This window comes from Artemia franciscana, chromosome 6 (assembly GCF_032884065.1).
Source record: "Artemia franciscana chromosome 6, ASM3288406v1, whole genome shotgun sequence".
NCBI classification, from domain to species: Eukaryota; Metazoa; Arthropoda; class Branchiopoda; order Anostraca; family Artemiidae; genus Artemia; species Artemia franciscana.
Window position 1 is genome coordinate 18,809,662 of NC_088868.1, and position 22,870 is coordinate 18,832,531.

General features: G+C 34.4%; 1 protein-coding gene and 1 long non-coding RNA gene across 3 annotated transcripts in view; one reads left to right on the top strand and one right to left on the bottom strand.

The window, feature by feature from the left end:
- Nucleotides 1–602: 602 nt before the first annotated feature.
- LOC136028145 (uncharacterized) lies at nt 603–13,086 on the bottom strand. The gene is made up of 2 exons (XR_010617751.1): nt 13,043–13,086; nt 603–698 (listed from the first exon to the last, which is right to left on the bottom strand). It is a non-coding gene; the product is annotated as an uncharacterized LOC136028145 (long non-coding RNA).
- A 6,083-nt stretch (nt 13,087–19,169) lies between these two features.
- The window catches only part of LOC136028146 (growth factor receptor-bound protein 14-like), a 243,917-nt gene continuing 240,216 nt past the window's right edge, over nt 19,170–22,870 (top strand). For both annotated transcript variants that reach the window (XM_065705808.1, XM_065705809.1), the window contains exon 1: nt 19,170–19,300. In XM_065705808.1, the coding sequence (XP_065561880.1) occupies nt 19,276–19,300 (25 nt within the window). In that variant the 5' untranslated portion in view covers nt 19,170–19,275. The remainder of the gene's footprint in view (nt 19,301–22,870) is intronic.

Genomic DNA, 22,870 nt, shown 5'->3' on the forward strand with positions numbered 1-22,870 from the left:
AGTATCTGAAATATGCCACCTGTAGGGAACTACAATGCTTTATCCAAAACAAATGGGAAGTACCAGAAAGGAAAAGAATGGCTAGAGAACTAAAACTATGGTGCAAACTACTTAGACCCTTTCTTCCTTTATTGGGCGAAATTTTCCCACGTGTGACCCTTAAATCCACTCTATTTATCAGGATTGAACAAGCATGGCAAGTGACATATGAATGACACAACAAATGCCACGAGTGCCCTTTGGCAGTTTTTCACTATAGGCAATAGAACTTTATTTTAAAACCAAATTTATTACTGTTGCCTAATGTAAAATCTTCCTCCATTCCAAGGTTGTAACAACCATCAGAACCAAAGGTACACATAGGTTCAACCATTGTAGGAGAGACAGAAGATCTGAGCATTACAAATGTGTATTTTTAGGGTGTACTTTTTCTGGTAGAGGATCCTTACATCCAATCCCTCTATGCAAGGTTATAATTACATTTATGAGCATCACTCAAAAAAGGCTGCCAATATGTCCTAGACAAACTAAATAGTTATTCTGCAGAATTTGCATCAGCCAAACTGCAAAATGCAGCACTTAAATAAAAAAAAATTGAATCACCTTTGACGAACTGTACTGCCAGGACCAGCCCTAGGACCAGAAGTAGTAGGGGACTTGCCACCTGCACCAACAGTTGTTGAACTAGGAGCAGCAGGCTGAAGAATAGAAATTATATAGTAAAACAAACTTACGAAAAACCTAAATAGTGAAAGTGAGACAACTCAATAAATGAAAATACGAACAATATAATTACTTATTCTTAGAAGCAGCAGTTTTTGCTTGTTGAACATTTGTGTCATTGCTTTGAGCAAAATGTTAGCTTTAAGAATCAAATTGGTACAATGATCTGTTAAGTACAATCACATATATGTTACATACATTCTTGAACTGAATCTCTGCCACTGAGTAATATATATAGAATAAGAAAACAATACAGACAGAACCAAAAACTTAAACTAGACAACTTCTGTCATTAAATCATTGTCTCTATAGCCAAACTCTAGAGAAAAGAACCACATAGATCATTTTATACCTTGCTGAAATCAAAATATTGTGAGGATTGATAATCTATATATATATATATATATATATATATATATATATATATATATATATATATATATATATATATATATATATATATATATATATATATATATATATATTGAAAGCCTTAAGCTGGGATCCAATGCCCTAAGCCCCGTCCCCAAGAAGTTAAAATATAAACATATTCTACGCCTTTTCAACAAAGACTGTTCAATGATCATTTAAGGTTTTTTAATTGATTCAAATGCTTAGCTTAAATGGGGAACATATTTTAACATCAATTCTGCTGAACCTGAAACTGGAAGAATTTCAGGGTATTCTGGACAAGCTCATTTCATAATCATTGTCAGTTTTCTTCTCCTACATCAAGTTTTTTTCTGCACTTTATGCGAATACAAATAAAAAGAAACACACCCAATTAACGTTTTCTAGTGAGAAAAACAGCATACTACAAAATGACAGTGAAACCAAACAAACAACTAATTAAAACAAATATGTTAGAGTTAGGTTCATAGAACATGTTAAAGTAAAAACAAATCAAAAAGTTGAGATAAAACCACAAAAGTTAAAAAAAAACAATGATAAAATGAGAAAGAAGCAAAGAAAATTACTGAAAAGTGAGCTGGGAATGAATAAGAAAGAGCAGCAAGAGTTATTTTTTTTTTCAAAGAAGGAACAAGTAATATCAAGCATAGAATAATAAAAATTAATTTAGATAAAAATAAATTCAGTCCAAATGCCTGAGATACTGTAGTGCATTCCTTTGGGATAAGGATGTGCACACCAACATAGAGTATGAATTTTTTGTTTTTATATAGGACTAGCAGCGTTTTAGATCTTTGATTTTTGTTGTTGTTTTTTTTTTTTTTTTTTGTTATGAACTGAAACCTTTACTATTGTCTATCTCTGCTAGTTCATGTTGTATGTGCTTAAACAGCCACAATTTTTGTGATTAACATGATAGTTTTATCATTTCCAGTCAAAAGAAAAGCTAAGTACAATTGTCCCATACACCCATTTTTCTTACTTTTAAAGTGAACATCATTCTGATGTGCATCAAAATTACTGATGCACAGCAAAGTGCTCAGGCATTGCATCAAGAGTTTATGTATGTGGAGAAATAGAACATATGACATGTTTTAATTTGTTATATTTATGACTGAGAGCCTGGAGATTGCTTAAATGATTGTTAATTAGACTAGTAATATAAGGTAATGATATAACAAGTAAACAAAATTCCCAATAGTGTCCTAGTTTACTATCAACTAAATTCCTGGTGCCTTATTCAGTTGAAATCCCAACACTAGATTTGAATAGCTCCACTCTCTGAAAATACAACAAAAGAATTTCAGTGATGGAGTATATGAGAAAAATTTGCACAAACAGGGAACTAAGATATCTTCCTTTTAACCAAGAGAAAGTGCCTTCCCATAACATTTTTAAAATGATGATGAAAACAGGTGCTGCTGATGGAATACACGGTTTAATAAAAATCAGTAATCATACACTTCAACACAATTAAATGGCAGTTGTTTATTAATGGATCAAAGCAAAGCTTGAAGTATCTCCTTCTCTGCTATGAGTTGATATACCAGTTGAAACTGGTTCAGTTTCAATATGTCAGTCAGTCTTTTGAATTAAAAATATAAAGATGTAGGCTAAAGAGTCATTTACTTGTTGCAATACCACCTGTTCCCATTGTTCCTTTGTGCTGACCTTAGAATGCTCGGCTATTACTTTAGTCAACAACGCAAAAATAGAGTATTTTTGTGTTTGTAATACAGCAGAGTTCACAAGAAGCACAGGGTGCCATCACATGGGCTACTTGATCCAAAACCAGACGATCCAAACTTGTTAATAGAAAGACCATTATACATCCACCTGCCATTTGAAAATGGATCTTAGGAAGCAATTTACTGATGCTTTTAGAATTAAAGAAGACTGTTTCAAGTATTTTATTTGGGTAGCTTGTTGATAGTCATTGAAAATTCTTTAATCTTTGATAGTCCATAGATTTGGAAGCTATTTTGAGATGAATTTGCCATTAAACCACTACAGAACTTATTGAATAATAAGCTAGCATTCAAAGCACTGTCAAAATACTTCTTGGAAATAAAGGAGAATAAAATTGCCCCCAGCAGATTTTGAAGAGTGAACATGCTGAATTGCAATATGAGTATCAAACTAAATTTTCTATTCAGCCATCTTACTGACTTCCTGAAAACTTTGATGTAGTCAGAGATGAGCAGAGTGAGCGATTCCAAATAAGACTGAAAGGTCATGAAGAGATTATATCTCAAGTTAGATGAGATGTACAGAAACTTCAGAAAAAGATGCAGGCCTTAGATAAAATTTTAACCAAAAATGTATGTTTTCTGATTGGTTAACGAAAAAAAAAACACTATACTACATGTATTAACACAATTTAACTTATAGTTTCTATATAAGTAAAAGTATATTTTGAAACGATATAGTCATTTTGTGTGACTTCTGAGACAAAAAAGAGGTTTTGTAGCTTAAAAAATTTGGCATGATCACACAAACAACAGTAGGTTTTATTCAGAAGCCCAAATAATTCATTAAATTTAATCACTGATTGACTGAATCATTAATGATCAAAAACAGCAATGAAATTGGTGAAACATGAGACTGAATGTAGAAATGATGTTTGAAATACAATCAATGCTAATACTCTGGATACCATTACAATTATTACTACTAATGCTAAAAAATTAAATTTCAAAAGAAAATGTTTTTAAAAATTAAAGAAATTTCCAGCCATCCAAAAATATATATTGTCAATAGAACCTGAAAAAAAGTTAAACGATATGTACATGAATAGAATATGTTTCTTCATGCTGTTTCCAGATACATAGATTTATTGATTTTATGCCATTTGTTATAATTCAAGCAAATTCAATCTATATATATATAAAAATAAGTTGTTTGTTGTCTGTCCTCATATGACGTCTGAATTATTTCATCATATACCAATTCAAAAACGAATGTATTCAAGCCGAAGTAGCTGAGTTGGTAAAGCGTTGTGTTCCAGGTTCTAGGTCTGAGAGGTTCCAGGTTAGAACCTTGGCTTAAGCATTAATATAAAAGAAGAAAAAAACTAAAAAAGGTAAAAACTACAAAAAAACTAAAAAAACTAAAAAAGCTAAAAAACTAAAAAAAAACTAAAAACAGGTAAAAAACTAAAAATTAAAAAAGAAAAAAAAACTAAAAAAAAGGTAAAAACTACAAAAAAAACTAAAAACTAATAAAAAAACTAAAAAAACTAAAAACTGAAAAAGAAAAAAAACTAAAAACTGAAAAAGAAAAAAAAACTAAAAAAGGGAAAAAGCTGAAAAATAAAGGAGAAAAAGAAAACTAAAAAAAATAAAAATTAAAAAAACTAAAAAAGGTAAAAACTACAAAAAAACTAAAAAGAAAAAAGAAAAAAACTAAAAAAGCTAAAAAAAGGTAAAAACCAAAAAAAAGGAAAAAAGCAAAAAATTTATTTCATCATATACCAATTCAAAAACGAATGTATATACAGACCGGGACACAGGGAATATAAATGACGACTGGGACACTTAAAGAGAAATTACAGACTGGGACTCCGGGACACAAATGACGACTGGGACGTGTGTGTCGACTGACGTCATGTTTGTGTGTCGACTGACGTCATGTTTGTCGACTATAAATGACGACTGGGACACAGGGACACAACTACAACGGGGACGCCGGGGGGCACAGGGGGATATATAAATGACGATGGTGACACGGGGAATGTTTGATTAGCAATCACCATCTACAAAGCTCAAGGGCAATCATTAGAATAATGAGGTATAGATCTGAATACGGATTGTTTTTCCCATGGACAATTATATGTTACATGTTCAAGAGTCGGCAAACCTGACAATCTATTTATATGCACAGACAATGGGACAGCAAAGAATGTTGTATATTCGCAAGTTTTACATAGTTAAAAACATATATATATATCTATCTATATTCACAGGTGGGACACAGGGACCCAACTACAATGGCGCGTAACTAATATGGCGCGTAACGACTTACGCGCGCGGGGGGCGCGAAGCGCCCCCACCGACTAGGTGTTGGGATGGCGCGAAGCGCCACCCCAACAGCTAGTAATAATATAAAATGAAGGTGCAGACAACAACTGACAAACTCCAATTGAATGGGTTGATTTTTGAGTTCAATCACTTATGTTTAGTTCTCCATAGTTCTTTGAATGCAAAATATATTTTCGATTAAAAATAAAAAGTTTTGTATTTACTGACATTTCAAGATCTTTGAATCAAAAATCTGATTTTTTCAAATAGATACAATAAACAAAACCCTGTGATAAGGAAGTTGTGCTTTATTATCCCTTTGCATTAATTAACAGTTTCTTGAAGTATATACATTTTTAAAATGTCAAACTTTAGCATAAAGAGGAAGAGCAGCAGCCCCCTTTAGCCAAGTTTCTGTTTGTTTTAAGATAAAACATTGCCTTGTTCTTTATTTGATAAAGTAAGGTCTTTGAAAATTGTTTCAAAACTTAATTTTAATCAGAGCAGAAAAAATCATCTCTGCTTTAAGCAGAGAAAATCAAACCTAAAATAAGCAAAAGCTACTCTGAACCATCAAAATAATTCAAAGAGGAAACAAAAACTGCTGTGTATTATCAAATTGATCCAAGAAAAACAAAATTGCAATATATAACAAACCCAGGTTTAAAGCCAACAGAAATACAAATAAAAATAATGGCTGTTGCCCTCCTCAACAAGAGCTAAGAGCTCATATGGCACTTGTGACGAGGCGAGAAGAGCTAAGAGCCAAGAGATCATATGGTATGAGCTCTAACAAAATTCTACGAATCAATAGATTGATTTAAAAAGGAAAATCAGAGGCTTAATGCCGGTCAGGATTTAAAATAAGAGCACTGAGTCACGATGTCCTTCTAAATATCAAAATTCATTAAGATCCGATCACCCACTCGTAAGTTATAAATACCTAATTTTTTCTAATTTTTCCTCTCCCTTTAGCCCCCCCCCCCCCCCCCCGATGGTCGAATCTGGAAAAACAACTTTATCAAGTCAAATTGTGCAGCTCCCTGACACGCCTACCAATTTTCATCGCCCTAGCACGTCCAGAAGCACCAAACCCGCCAAATCACTGAACCCCTCCCCCCAACTCCTCAAAAGAGAGTGATTCCAGTACGACTCTGTCAATCACGTATCAAGGACATTTGTTTATTCTATCCACCAAGCTTCATCCCAATTCCTCCATTCCAAGTGTTTTTCCAAGATTTCCCCCTCCAACTCCCCCCAATGTCAAAAGATCTGGTCGGGATTTAAAATAAGAGCTCTGAGACATGAATTCCTTCTAAAAATCAAACTTCATTAAGATCCGATCATCTATTCATAAGATAAAAATACCCCAATTTTCACATTTTCCAAGAATTCCGGTTTCCAACTCCAACTCCCCCAATGTCACAGGATCTGGTCGAATTTAAAATTAGAGCTTTAAAGCACAAGATCCTTCTAAATATCAAATTTCAGTAAGATCTGGTCACCCTTTGGTAAGTTACAAATACCTCAATTTTCAAAATTACCCCCCCCCCCCCAACTCCACCAAAGAGAGCAGATCCGGTCCGGTTATGTCAGTCACGTATCTTAGACAAGTTTCTATTCTTCCCATCCAGTTTCATCCTGATCTCACTGCTTTAAGTATTTTCTAAGATTTCCGGTCCCCCCCCCCAACTGCCCCTCCCCCTAATTACGCTTGATCTGGTTGATATTTAAAATAAGAGATTTGAGTTACGAGGTCCTTCTAAATATGAAGTTTCATGAAGATCCGATCACTCCTTCGTAAGTTAAAAATACGTAATTGTTTCTTATTTTTCAGAATTACCCCCCCCCCCCCCAATAGAGCGGATCCGTTCCAATTATGTAAATCACATTATGTATTAATGTATAATTATATATGTAAGACTTCTGCTTATTTTTCCCACCAAGTTTCATCCTGATCCCTCCAATCTAAGCGTTTTCCATGATTTTAGGTTCCCCCACCCCAAACTCCCCCCAATGTCATGAGATCCAGTCAGGATTTAAAATAAGAGCTTTGAGACACGATATCCTTCTAAATATCAAATTTTATTGAGATCCAATCACCCGTTTGTAAGTTAAAAATACCTCTTTTTTTCTAACTATTCAGAATAAACCCCTCCCCCAAACAGAGCGGATCGGTTCTGGTTATGTCAATCATGTATCTAGGACTTGTGTTTATTTTTCCCACCAAGTTTCATCCCGATCCCACCCCAAACTTCCCCCAATGTCACCAGATCTGGTCAGGATTTAAAACAAGAGCTTTGACACATGATATCCTTCTAAATATCAAATTTCATTGAGATCCAATCACCCATTCGTAAGTTAAAAATACCTCATTTTTTCTAACTTTTATGACCCCTCCCCCAACTACCCCAAAGAGAGCGGATCGGTTCTGGTTATGTCAATCATGTATCTGGGACTTGTGCTTATTTTTCCCATCAAGTTTCATCCTGATCCCTCCACTCTAAGTGGTTTCCAAGATTTTAGGTTTCCCCCCTCCAACTCTCCCCAATGTCATCAGATCCGATCGGGATTTAAAATAAGAGCTCTGAGACACAATATCATTCCAAACATCAAATTTCATTAAGATCCCATCACCTGCTCATAAGTTAAAAATACTTCATTTTTTTCTATTTTTTCCGAATTAACCGGCCCCCCACCCCCCCCCAGATGGTCAAATCGGGAAAACGACTGTTTCTAATTTAATCTGGTCCGGTCCCTGATACGCTTTCCAAATTTCATCGTCCTAGCTTACCTGGAAGTGCCTAAAGTAGCAAAACCAGGACCAACAGACCAACAGAATTTGCAATTGCTATATGTCACTTGGTTAATACCAAGTGCCATAAAAAGCTATGAGTGTATTTTGAACCTTACTAAAAACTAAACAGATTACTTTAAAAAAATGACATTCGTCAATACAATGGCATTTTGCAGCAATCTACAAAGCTATGTTTTAGTGCCAATTCTGTGATACAACTGCAATTTTCCAGAGGGGTCACACAAAACCCCTTTTTTTCTAGTTTTGACTATGGTAATACATGATTTTCAGATAGTGTTAGTCTTGTACATACCAAGCCAACTGCAATGAAAGTATAAAAAAAAAAAATTATCACATGCAAAAACTTGCAGTGTATCCTATTCAATTTCACAAATAGTTTTTTTTTGCAGGTAAGCACAAAAACCCTAGCTATTATTCACTTTGAAGCTGGTAGAATCTAGCATTAGCCTTTTGAAAAAAAAATATATTTGCACAAGCATGGGGACTTAACAAAATATATGATAAAACTGGCAGCTTGCTTCTTTAACCAAATGACTATTGACTTGTCAATTCTAAATTATCTTTATAGTTATTTGTACTTTATCTTTTAGAAAACTTTTGTAACAAATTACAGAAGAAATTGAAAATTTTAGGTATGATGTTGATTTCTAGCCTTTTTTGTTTATGTACCTCAGTACAGAGTGTGAATTACAGACAATGAGACCAAAAAGAAAATTTTGAGCATTAGACCCAAAAAATCCATATTGGTTGGGCCCTAAAAATAGCAGTTGGACATGAAATCAAAAAATCACAAGCTTAGAAATATACTTGAAAATTCCAGGGACTGTTTGTGGTGCCAAGAGGACCTAAAAGCAGGGGAAAAAATACAAGGGTGAGGGTATATATTCTGGGCATAGATGAATAGCAAACAAGTAAACTTGACTGCCATTAGATGGATACAAGCTACCTGAGTCATGTGATATGGTTTCACAACATGACCAGCTTCTTTGTCTACTTCTGAACATAAGTTCATATCTTAGTTTTATTGCTAGTTTTCTTGAAAGTTAAAGAAATTAACTTTTTAATAAATAGAGGTGATGCCATTCTAACCTACAAGCTAATGAAGGCAAATATGTTCCCAGCATTATTTTCCAACTTTTGATTCTAATTCAAGAGCCAGAGGTTATAGACCAAAACTTGTTAAGCAGTCTGCCCTAACCAGAGTCTGCACTCAATTCTTTTTCTTAAGAATTGCTAACAGTTGGAATAAACTCTTTGAGGATGCTGAATCTGTTGATAATTTTAAACAAAGGCTGAATGCCATGTGGTCCTTGAGGAAGTGCAAACTTGACTGGGAAGCTAATGATCACCTAACCAAACCAGGTCACTAAATAAAATAGAAATAAACTTCAATCATCAATTCTGGAGTTTCTCAAACATAAATTCCTACATAACACCAAGCTACAGTTTATGGTGATTTGCTTTTGTCCAGTGCAAAGTGTTGTTTTATTTATTTTGTGTGATTATCAAAATTAAAGTTTTAACTTGAACTTCAAAAGTACACCAATTTTTTACCAGAACCATTGCAACTGAACCACTGTGTAACTGAACCCCCACGTAACCAGACCCCCATATAACTGAACTCTCGTGCAAGTCAGCCCCATTTAACTAAACCCCCATGCACCTGAACTTTCATGCAACTGAATTACCCTCCTCATTTTTTCAGTATTCTAGAATGTTTAAATGTTCAACCTTGTTGGAATTGTTTGTTTTTTAAGTCAAGATATAAATGTCTGTTGAGATGAATCATAAAAAAAAATATATATCTTGTTGTTGCAAAAACAAAGAAAAGCAGACATCACAACAATTAAATCAAGATTTATTATCTCCTTTTTTTATGTTGGTTAATGGGGGGTTATTTTTGCCCTGTCACTGTATACAGGTCTAGACATTTATTAACAACCATGATTCAGCAAAAATAAGCATATTAAGCATGGTAGGAATAAAAGGTTAGCATCAGGAGCATCCCCTTTCTGCACTTTCAGATTGCTAATGCTCCAAGAGTCTTTGCTTTTTATTTAGTTTTGTACTTTTGTTTTTGCACCCTTATAACAAATTAAACAAGTTATTACATTTGTGTGTGTCTAAATAGATATGTAAATCTACTTGTTAGATAAAAAAAAAACACTATATCTTGAAACTGTTTTTTACTAAATTCATACAGATGTAGACTGTCCTCTAATCCCTTGAAATAAGAACATTATAAATATAGTAGCTTGGCAATACCTTCACCATTGTACATTTGGTACTTCTGTATTATATTGACCACACCCAAGAAGTGAAGTTAATCCTAGTGAAATATACAAAATGATAAAAATAGCCTATAATACTTTAGTAACAAAATTATGGAAACTAAAACAAAGAATTGTGGAAAACAGACCACTCAGAACATGTTATATTAAATAGCTAACCAACTCTATATATTAAATATTTAATTAAAATATAGCTGCATTGTAGTTTATCTCACTCAGACTAATCTGATTATCTCCAAGTGCACACATAGAGGAGCTGGTTTTAAACTGATCAAGAACAACAGTGAGATTGGTATAATATATAAATACTGTATATTTTTGGGCCTGTATTCATTCCTGAAAGTTTTATTCCCCTGACTCAACTACTTTCCAAGATATAAATCCCTACACTAGAACTTTACTGTACATTTTTGCATCTGGACTTTCTGCTTTTAATATAATGAAAACTGACAAGAGGAACTGACATAAGAAAATCATGTGGTATATAGGTAAAATAAATTCACAGAAAAGTGACACTATTGCATATGAATTAAATGTTTTTGTCTTTTTTGCACACCTGTACCTAATGACTTTTAATGTTTTTTTTTTAAATAGCTTTTGATAGTCCTACTGTATTGAAACATAACTTTGTTTAAATTAATTTATCAACTCATGAGAAAATCATAGCATTATTATTAGTAGTAGTGTTACCAGGGATGCAGCCTGGGTTTTGAGCAGGGATACAAAGAATGTGCTGACAAAATTGTCCAGTGTGCTGATAAATGTGGACACATAAGCTAAATAAAACTAAAAACATAACAACCTTGTTTTCAGGCCAGTCATATCCAATATGGAGCTTGATATGGGTTGTGCAGATTATTGTTTTAGTGTCATGTTCATCATGGGCAAATGTTTTCTTAGAAACTGTGTTCAAACATGCTATTCTGGCACAAAACTCAGGTTGAATCCACAGTAAAGTTTAATTGAATCCACAGTCTAGTTTAGCTACTTTTTCTTAATCTTGGAAAGGGGTTAGATTAGTAAAATGATATTTTCAGGGAGTACTTCCATGTTAGCTAGTACACACTCAAGAATTGAAGTTAGGTTAATCATAATGAAATATACAAAAATAGGATAAAATATAATAGTTTAGTAACAAAACTATAGAAACTAGAACAGAGAATTATGGAAGGTGGGCCACCCAGACTGCATAATATTAAATATGTAACCTAAATTAACCTAACCAAAATACCAGCAAAATGTTTAATTAAAATATAGCTACAATATAGTTTTCCACCAAGCCAAACATCTGGTATAACACTGCGAAAACCAGTTATTGTCTTGTTCATGGTACAAATTCTCAAGCATGTACTACCTAAAAAGCAAGTATCAAAGTATGCCCTAGGAAGGTATTTTTAAGTCCCTATCTCTAATCCTTCTCTCTCTAGAGGGCAGTGACCTTTGATGACCTTTAAAGTTCTTTGTGATGAAAGTGAAGCCTTGAAAACAGATCTTCTACTTAAACAAAGTACAAGAAAACTTTTTTTCAGTTTTACAACCATGCTCAGTCCAAATTTATGTGGTTTCAAATATCTGCAAATATATTTTCTAAATTTAGAAAAAAAAATTGATATAGCTTAGAATTCTACTCAAATAACAGGAATTACATTTCAGAACTAAGACCAGAGAAAAAGAGACTAATAACTAAAAATTAAGGTAAAATGTTGGTTTTGTCAAAATTTCAATAGGTTAGAAATTGCATAAAGGTTAACATGGAAGCTTGGCAATAGCCTTCCCAGTTTTTGGCCCTGAATTAATTACTGAAAGTTTAATTTTTGTAATCTAGCCCCTTTCCAAGATAGCAAAAAGTAGGCTAGGCTAGCTAAACTAGAATTTTACCCAATAGGCCTAAACTTGGAACCAATAAGATGAAAATACTTTAAACTTTTACTGGGTTGAACACAGAGAACCTAAAAACATTTGGTAAAATTCTAGTTTAGTGACTTTTTAGTTATCTTGGAGAGGGGTTAGGTTAAGAAAATGAAACTTTCAGGGATGGGTCTACAGGCTAAAGTATATCCTGGGAAGGTATTTCAAAGTATCCTGACATTTTGTTTTCAAAGCTGGTCCCTGAAAACACAACTTAAACTAAATATCAGGGTGTTTGGTACTGCATGCCAACACCATGTGACTTTAGGCAAGAGCCCCCCCCCCCCCCTTGCTGCACAACTGAGAGTCACACCTGTAAGAACAGATTTAACAATTAGTAAAGCTGCAAAAACATAGGCCTGACTGGTTGTGATTAATAATTATCCAAAACAGCTGCTCAGTATAGACTAATCCCTGTATCCAAAAAATGGTAAAATTCTAGTTAATTGACTTCTTGCTATCTTGGAAAGGGTTTAGGTTAGGAAAATGAAACTTTCAGGGATAGGTCTACAGGCTAAAGTATGTCCTGGGAAGGTATTTTGAAGTACCCACCTCCACTCCTTCTCCCTCTAGAGGGCCCTGAAATTTGCCTACATGACAGGTCAATACCTATTGAAATTTTGACAAAACAACATTTTCAGCAGTCCTGAGCTCTATATCATAGGAGCTGGATATCCTGCTTTGATGAAGGATCTAGTTTTGAACATTGCCCTTAAAAATTATCCACGACAATTTACTTTGCAAGACAAGTTCTCCAACAATTTAAGCAAACTTTATACTGTTTCTTTCAAATGATCCCTTAAGTTATACCAGCTGTAATAATAAAAAAATCTTAATTAGCTCACTTTTAAGCATTCAAAGAGAATACTCACCATTATGTCTACTTATCAAACAACAAATGAAATGGAAATATCACGGATACTTTTGAATTTTTATATGTGTTGCAGCTGTTCTGTCAGAAGTCCGGCCAGAGCTTGCATATTGATGAAAGTAATGAAAATTAAAGGAGAATTCACAGCTCCCAACTGGGAGTCTTTTGACCATGTGATGACGCTCATCTATGCTAGAAGTTTGAAAAACTTCTATATACGATCGATCTATATACGATCGATATACGGATAGACGATCACAAGCAGTGTGCGTTTAACTTAGCATTACAAAGTCGACAAACTATCTAAATCATAGTTGATATTTTGTTCCTTAACGTTTCTTTTGTGCCTTTTTATGTAATAGCATATTTGACGCATTTTTCGGGTATCGGGTAATGACTCCCATGTCTTCATAAAGAAATGCTATAAAATTCTGGAAACTATTTTAAGTTTTAGCGGTCCGGATTTAGGGATGCTCTGGATTTAGGAAAGAAGTGGGAAGACTAAACTGAGATCTATTTTCGGTGATAGCTAAGATATAATACTGAATTAACCAAAACAACAATCAGCTTTCACTCCGATACTTCGTTGATCCTGACTCTTCTTAACTTTATTGAACACTGTCATAATTCACCCAACGTTTTGAGATAGCCACTTGAATTTATTATCCTATGTCAACGTGCAAAATAATGTATTTTTTTGTTGTTAAAAGACTGAAAAATGGGTGCATTTTGTCAACATGTTACAAATCGAAAGCACGTCACTTCGGCAGATAATAAAATGAAACGGCGCATTCCCTTGTCGTGGTAACAGAGACGCTAATTTAGTACGAAAAGCCAGAAAGTTGACATCAGGTCGATATTTAGCTTTTTAATGCTAATATTTAATTAATAAATAAATTAAAATTGACCAACTGTCATTTTTTTGTTCAGTTAGGTAATTGATTCTAATCCCCCTTTTCATTCTTGAACATAGAAAACACCTTTTATAAAAAAAGAAATGTCATCAGTTTACTTTACATTTCGAAATTGCAACTTGAACTTATAACATATACGTCTAAGTGGAAAGTAATAGACGTTCTTTTTTCTCATCAAAAGACAAAAAAATTTTCGCCATTATCCATGTTTGAAATCAATCTCTGACGAAGAGAAAAAAAATTTTGACGTGAAATTTGATTCTTTGTCCAAACAGCGGGCCTTCGGTTTGTTAAATTTGTACGTCATGTCCACATTTTGTTGTCATCTGACGACAGAAAAAAAAGTCCATCATTAATCACCTGATGGAGTAGTAGGAGCTTGATAGACTTTATTCTGATATTCTGACAATGGAAATTATCTTTAACTGACGAGGTTCGACTTTATGGAATAGATTTGACTCGGACCACACGTTGCAGATGCTCAAAGTCAAGCTGAGGTTAACAAGACTCCTTAAAACGACAAAAGGCCCAAATTCCCGACGGAACTTCTGTGCAATCCTACCAAACGGACGCATATACCACTAGACTCTTGACAAAACTGTGAGATATCCTAAATATATCTACTTCCCTTTCCACTAAAGAAGAGACTGACCTCTTGACTGAACATGCCTTCACCACAACACTAGAGACCATTAATGATATCCTTGGCAAAAAGGCCAAAGGGGAAAAACAAACTCTTCTTCTTCCTTCGCATCTTCTTTGGATTGTTATAGAGACGCTTTCATATAATCTTGTCACTGAAATCAAATTTCGGAAAAAACGAACTCTTTAAAATAGTCAGAGAACTATATACCAGAACAGATGCTTGGACGCCACAATCCTAGAAAAACCGGAAAACATAATCAGAAACGCAAAAATAAAACTCAACCCATGGAAGGAATACCTTGAGAAGGCATCAAATCTACAAATGATAACAGAAATAAGCACCCTAAGCCCCTTCCCAACCATGCCCTGTGTCGTCCCGTTACTTCCACTACAATCCAAGACAAAGGTGGCCATAAAATCCCAGAAGGTTATCTCAGATGCTTATGAGGAAAATCAGCTAATTCGGCTAAAAACGCCTAAATCATTTTTCTTCTTAGCCTGCTTTGAAATGCTAACAGAGGACGAAAGCTGTGAGGCTGTTGTTGTCACGATATTCATGGCTTTCATAACAAAATACAACATAGGATTTTTTTTGTTCTTGGCCAGAATTATATCCAACACTCGGCATGGCCATGATGCATCCTTTGTGAACTGAACCATTGAAATGTATTATCAAAAATAAACATAAAAAACTGCACTTAACTTTGAATAGGTAGGCCCACGTGAGTTTGGCTATCACCTTATAGTCGATCCAATCAGCCAAAGTCCTATAACACTTAAAAAAAAAACTCTAACACTCATCCAAGCTGCACATCCAAAGATCGTATCCAATTTAATTCAATATCAAGTTCACTAGCAATTTATTATGTCCAACAGGTCACATTCAATATCTTTTCAATAGGTCAATTTGCTTTTTTAGGAAACAGATTTTGAGAATGCAATATAAATCACACCTAGGTCCTTTCGCTTTGGACGATGAGCGATAACTCAATGATGTGACATATTATGGCGTTATTTTAGTGTTAATTAAGCAGAGTTGTTTACAAAATTACTTATGCATTCCTAGCAATTCAGAAAACATCTGTAGCAATTCAGGTACAACTGTATGATCAGACGGTGTCGATACAGAACCAGTAAATATTGCCTCAGAAGATATTATTCAGGTATACAACAATATTACATGAATCACCTGTCCCAGAAGAAATGTTCCACGACTATAGTGTAAGATGGCAATAGTCCCAATCCACAGAAAAGACCAGAAGAAAGAGTGTGAAAACTATTTGCCTATCAGCATCAGGAACCACCCAACTAGAATCCTGATTAAGATTATCCTACACGGCACTCGGTCAATCACTGCTTCTGTTATAGGCAAATACCAAGCTTGGTTTTGACCAAGGCGATCAATCAATAACCATAGCTCTACTATACATTAATTAATGGAACTATACAATGACTTGGACGAGAGCTCTATCGATTATGCACTGATTTTGACATGCCTTTGATCTTAAATGGATAAAGGTTTACGGGATATTCTAAGATGCTACAGCGTTCCAGATTAAATTGTCGTAGTTTTGAGAACATATACAGCGAGTTTAAAAGCCGAATGCTGACACACGAAAGCTCATGTGACAGATTCTCGACAACTTCTGGTGTCCTCCAGGAATATATCCTCTCTCATAACTTATTCAACCTCCTCCTGCACGTCATCCTTTCTCTGATACTCGTAAAATATGGGGCGCATAGAGGTCGGGCTCTAATTGATAATCTGGTGCATGCAGATGATATAGATAAGGTAGCTATGTCCATCTAAGTCAGATTGAGAAAGAGCTGCTTCGGTGACGGAGATTACGGATAATAGTTGGTTGTGAATAATTGACTCCACAAGTTCAAGATTCCTCCACCGCCACTATAAATTTGTACATTCCTACAAACAGTCTAATAAGGTTGGATATACCTGGCAATGACACTAATTAATTCGCCAGAAATAGAGCCTTTGTGCTTCATATGCTACCATTATACAAACTTGGGTTTGTAATAAAGGTGCGACTTCACCTCCCTCAGTGGGAGGTGTGAAGTTATACCTACGTTTATACGAGACTACTCTGCCACTTTCATGTTCAACAGTTTGTAAAGCACTGTCTCCTCATTCGAGTGGGGAGTTTGAAATTACGCCCGTCAATTTCATCCACTATGTCCACATCAGGCGTTGTGTGAGTACATCCACATCTCCTTTGACATGATAGCTGGCTATCTTATTTCTTATAAGGAAACTATTCCATGCCACCATTATTCCTATCTATTTAGGCCCATCAGCCTTTCTGGTGGCTCGAAAAGGGTTCCTCTGTGGAGCGCTTTTCTTTTGGGGTACATCTCCTGGTGCCGGAGGATCAAATAAGCCATAATATAAACTCTAGAAATCCGGTTATTTCTGTGTATACAACAGAGAATTTCAAGTAAAGAATACAAATTCTAAAGCTAGTCTGTAGTCCAAATACTATCAAGATGGTTTTACTTCGAATTTGTCTACAAACTAATCATGACGTGTCCTTTTCAGAACAAAAACAAGAACCAGTCAATGGACTTGGCCATTGTGCAGATGTGATACCAAATTAAATGACAAAAAAATAAAGCAAGAATCCTAAAATGCTTTATTTTTATACTGTATGAAGGGTCCTTAATCGGTTTGCTATTACTCTACTAAAACTCCTATTTCATTTTGTGTTTTCAGTAAAGCTCTAGTTTTTTATAATCCTAAAAACATAGGGAAACTTAATTAGTTGGTTTATTTGTACTAGTTTTAGTGATATAACGAAAAGAGAAATCATCAATGCAACAGCACAAACACATTAAAAAAAAAAGAAAAAAAAGAAAAAAGAAGAAGAAAGGAGATAGAAGGAGAAAGGGAAAACTGTTTTCCTAAATTAGTGATTAATATAGACCAGCACTTGAATGAGGCCTTAACCCTACTCATCCATACAACCACATAGGTCAAACAGCATAGCCATACACACTCAACCATAAAGAATAATCCATGGACAGGCAGTCATGTCGTCAATAAGTATAAGTCGTCATTTACCAAACAATAAAAACAGTAAAGACAAATAATTCAGAGGCAATATATATATATATATATATATATATATTAGATAGGTTGTGAAGTAATAATTTTCGTCCTTTTTAAGTTTCAACTTCGCTCTTTCCTTCCCCCCCGAAAAACTTTGTTTTTTTTTTAAGTTTATGTCTTTCAGAAGCAAAGAATTAAAATGGCAGGATAGTGGTTTGAAATGCTTCAGTAATTTGCTCCTAAATATTCTCTACTAATATCGTGTCTTTGTATCTTTCGTCAGATTCCTGTTAGAGATAAGAAAACTGCTATTCCAAACTCTCATCTTTTCTGCTTTCAAAACATTTTGCCTTAACTCTTCAATCTGAGTGGTCGGGTATAATTTTTAAGTTTTAAAGTTGAATAATGTTCAACTCGAAAAAATTATGAACGGCTCAATTATAGGCGCTGCAGTCTTACGTAATCTTGATTCTATTGACAAGTATAATTATAATATCGCCCGAGATTTAGCTGTGCCAAAAATCTGGTTCGATACCGCTGGCTCAATTCACAAATATATGGTAGAGGGGATGGGGGAATACGATTAAAAGAAATGAAGATACAGTAAAACTTTTTCAAAACGTGTTGGGACAGCTTTCCTTTTTTTTTCGTTGAAGATACAATAGAAAGTTATTCAGAAATTTATGGGTGTGCAGAATTTCAAATAAATAATTTAACGGTTATAATAATTTTTTAATTTATGAAATTTTATTTTCATTATAATAAAACGCAGGGCACGGTTAATAAATAAAACTAATTGATAAATTATAAGTAATTAGTAAAAAAAAATAACAAATATATTAAAAATTATTAAATAACTACGATTAAATAATCAATAAAAATAATCAGGGGAGCAGCTCCAGTATTTTTTTTTTTGGGGGGGGGCAAGAGGGGTCCATATCCAGATAGTCAAGGGGCATAGGCTATATATAAGTTATTTTTTCCACATTAATAGGGGAGAGGCAACTGCCCCTGCCCCCCCTCTGAAACGACACTCCAAAAAAATTAATAATAACCAAAAAATTCAACAATTCATGTTAGTTTTGACAAGATTTGAAGGATCTAAATTTCAACTGGAGGTACTGGCGTCTGGCAGCACATTTGCCCCCACCCTTGCCCCCTAGCAAATTACGTCCCTGATTCGAAGGAAATTGAAACTTCATGGAAGGGGTAAAAAATGAAGCTTTGTATAAAATGGGATTGAAGAGATAGAGAAGCATGTGTAGTTGTGAATCAAATTTGGCTCAGAATCACTATTCTCTGATTTTGGACTGTGGTGTGAGTAGTTTTACCCTTATCACCTTCCGTGATAGTTTCGAAACAGAAGTTTTTTTTCTCAACAAGCTGATGCAATGTTAGCAACAAATTCTATTCATTTTATATAGAATAGATGGCGATATGTAAGAGCTTAGGCGCGTTGGCGGCCATTTTCGTCATATCTGAGATCTTCATCAACTTTACTAGAATTGTTTAGTCATAGTTTTTCTTTTACTGGAATAAGACCTATCTATATTTAATGCAATAACCATATAAAATGTTTTGCAATTATAAAGGATTATTTTATGAGTGTTTATGACAAAAGGAAAACTGGATAAAAGTAATTAAATCTTTTTTTGATATCAGTAAATACGAGTCTTGCAGAGCTAGGCTATAAGGCTTTTTCATTTTTTGTTACTGGGGATGCAAGACTGAAAAAATCTTAGGTCTAGGCTACCACATCTTCTGGATATTTTCCCAAGTTTTAGGATATTTTGGGTTAAAAGCTAAGAATAGCAGCTGTCCAGAAAGAAGCATAGGCTACTAGGAAAAAAGAGACATTTTTAGATTGCTAATTTTTGCTTAGTCTATGGTCATTTTGTAGTTTGGCTTACGTTTTTGACACTTCATCCCCAGCCCCCTCTAATGGCCTCTTATAGCCATAGCTTGTGTAAACAAACTAATAAAACATTATGGAATTCTTACTTTATAATGTGCAGCAAAATCAATGAATTAGAATTCCTTGTTTTTTTTTCATTCATATTTATTATTGAATCAGGTTCCATTAATTATTATGATACTTTTTCTACATAGCATAAGACTAAATGAATCCATTAGAGGGGGAATGGGGATAAATTGCCAAAACACGACCCAAACTAGGCCTATAAAAATGAACATAAAAAAAGCGTAAAAGTTAGCAGTAGGTTATTAATAATATAAAAATGTCTTTTTTTTTAGCATTTCTCTTTCTGGAGTGCTGCTATTCTTAACTTTACCAACCATAGGTAAACTCTAGTTAGCCTATCCTGCATAGGAATTTCTCCTCTCATGGAAAATTTTTGAACTTGGCTTGGGCCTAGGCTAGTTTCAGGAGGTAAGCCAGTATTTATTATAGGCCTAGGCTAGAATAAAAAAAAGATAGGCTGTGTACTTTTAGACTCCATTAAAGGCTCTTTTCAAACTTGATAAATGTTGATGTTGATATTGTGGGTGAACTTCTAGGCTAGGCTTTGTATGACCACTTCTAAAGGAAACATGCTAATATAATAAAAGTAGCCTAGTATACCTAGATTCTTTATTTTATGCTCTTTCCAAATATTTTAGCTACGTTTTGGTAGCCTACAGGATTTCTGTTATAATTGAAAATATAAATGTTGCGAAAATTAAGCACTAGCCTATTTTACCTTTGGAACACTTTTCTCAAATGTAACCAAATTTCGGTAAATATTTAGTTTCGTTACAGGCTGTCTAAAGTGCGTATTACTGCATATAGCAAGATTCTGATGATCACATATTGTTTCTTTGTCATTATTAGAGAATCTCATCCATTTTTTAGAAATCCCCCTCCAATGAGACTAAAAATGCGTAAAGTGGGCTTGCTTACAGGTAACAATACCTATAGAGTAAAGCCGTATTAGTCCATGAGCCCCGCGGGCAGCAGGGCGAGGTCTGTATTATATATTTATTCAACAAAGAGTGATATAACTCACAAAAAAATGATTCGACTTGTACTATAGTGTTTCAAATTTTAAGAAGATCAGTCAAGTAGTTTTTCTGTAGACCATGTTTTTCAAGTTTTTCTTTTCGTTACATTCCATCGTAACGAACTGCAAGTAAAGGACTCTCGTGAATAGAAACTGAAACTATAAAAAATGGAAAATTAATAAAAATATTTGAATAAAAAGAAATCACTTTTTTTACGATGATTCCAAATGTGTATAATTCAATAATCGTAAAGTTACTTATCAAATTTTATTAGCATATGAAAACTGCAAAATTTCAAAAAGTGTGAACTAGCCCAAAAAGGGGACAGTCTTAATAAAAACTAAATCAGAGAATTTGATCATGTCCCAAAACCTTTACTGGAGGTTCAAAGTTCCTATATGCAGATACACGACATTTTTTTTCATTTTTCTATGAAAATCGGCGACCTGTGCGTTTTTATTTGTGTGTATTGTTTTTTCGCCAGAGATTGTTTCGAACCAGCAGTCGAAAAATATAAAGAAGTTATTCAAATGGAACATTAAAGCTCCAGTGGTCTTTTATTTAAATTAATATGAATGAATAAATGAAACCTGAAACTAGCAAACCTAAAATGAATAATAACACCAAATTAAAAATTAGCAGGTACTAATATGGAATGGATGGAAGAAATCTAAGACGAACAAAAATTAGCGTGAATAATCAAGTGAAACATAAAACGAACATAAATTACCTATTTTTGACTAGTTTGATTTATGACTTTTGAATGTTTTAGTGGCAAAAGAGGAACTGTTTAATTTTCGTTTAAAGCACAAATGACCCTCTGATCATAACCTCAACCTCGCTGCTTAACCGTGACTAGATTCTCGTGTTAATGCAAACACTTCTAGGCGGATTGAGACAAATCATTTTTACCCGATCTGGCCCCTCTCTCTATCACAATTTGAAGTAAAATTGTCTCTCTTAGCAATTCCTAAAATTTTAATCTCCAACCTTAAGCTTTTTCCAGAGATTTTGCAGATACAGTTTCGATAACCAACGTGAACCTTTACACCCTCCCAGGAAGTTCCTATTTTCCTTAAATCTTTTCTTACGATGTTCTTTTACCCCATTCGACCAAAGTACTTTTCGTTCGGTCCTAGACGATTGGCGGACAAGGACAATCTTTGGCATTCTGTCATCCTTCATTCACTGAACGTGCCCTAGCCATCTACACCTTTCTCTAATTATAGTTCTAGAAAGCGGGATCGAACCACAATTTTCGCACAACTTACTGTTTGAGACACGGTCAGTCAGTCGGGTACTCAAAAGAATCTGTAGGCAATTTTTCAGGAAAACATCTAGAAACTCCTCCTTCGTTTTTTGTAGCGCCCAGGCTTCAGAACTATTCTTGACCACTGGCATCACTGTAGCTTGCAATATCCTAATCTTTGTTCGCATACTTCTCATTCTTCCAAATTTTTTTCTGTGGAAAGGAACGTAACTGTGAAAAAACATCCTTGGCCTTGGCTATTCGTTGCCTTCTAATTCGGCAGCCCCTCATCAATATAACATAATACTCAACGATACAACCATCTATCCGTTTAAACAGTTCTGTGTGACAATCTTACACATATATCGAGCGAAGTTCTGCTTGAACAGGGAAAGCGAAAGACCCTAGAAAACTGTCAATGTAAGGCTATAATTTATTATCTTAGGCAAAAAGAAACCATAGCGGGGAAATCCCGATGAAAAAATTAATCGATCTAATTGTCTAGGCGAAAAATCAATTTTATCGTCTTGACAAAAATTTTGAACCGTTTGAAAGAGCGTTTATCGTTGGTTTATTCAATGAACTTGTCTCAGCAGCAGTAGTCTTTTCAGCGTGGTGACAGGGGGAGGGATCAGATCTGAATAAATTATTTGGGTGACGGGGCTAGAAAAAATCTAGCATAGGAATCCTCCAGAAAATTGAAGTTATTTCTGAACATTGTAAAATACTACAACAGTTGTATCAATATTGAAATTAACCATTCAAATACACAAGTATTTCTGACCGTTTGTGCTGGTTTTGGGCTTGGTCTAGTACAAATAGGTTATTATCCAAAGGTTGTTGAAGTCGCGACTTCAGCTACTTTTTTCAGCCCTTTTTGGCCATTCCGGGGCCAAGAGGGGATTAACAAATTTACAATTCCAGTTCGTGATATTAACAGGTTGTTATAATTTGTTC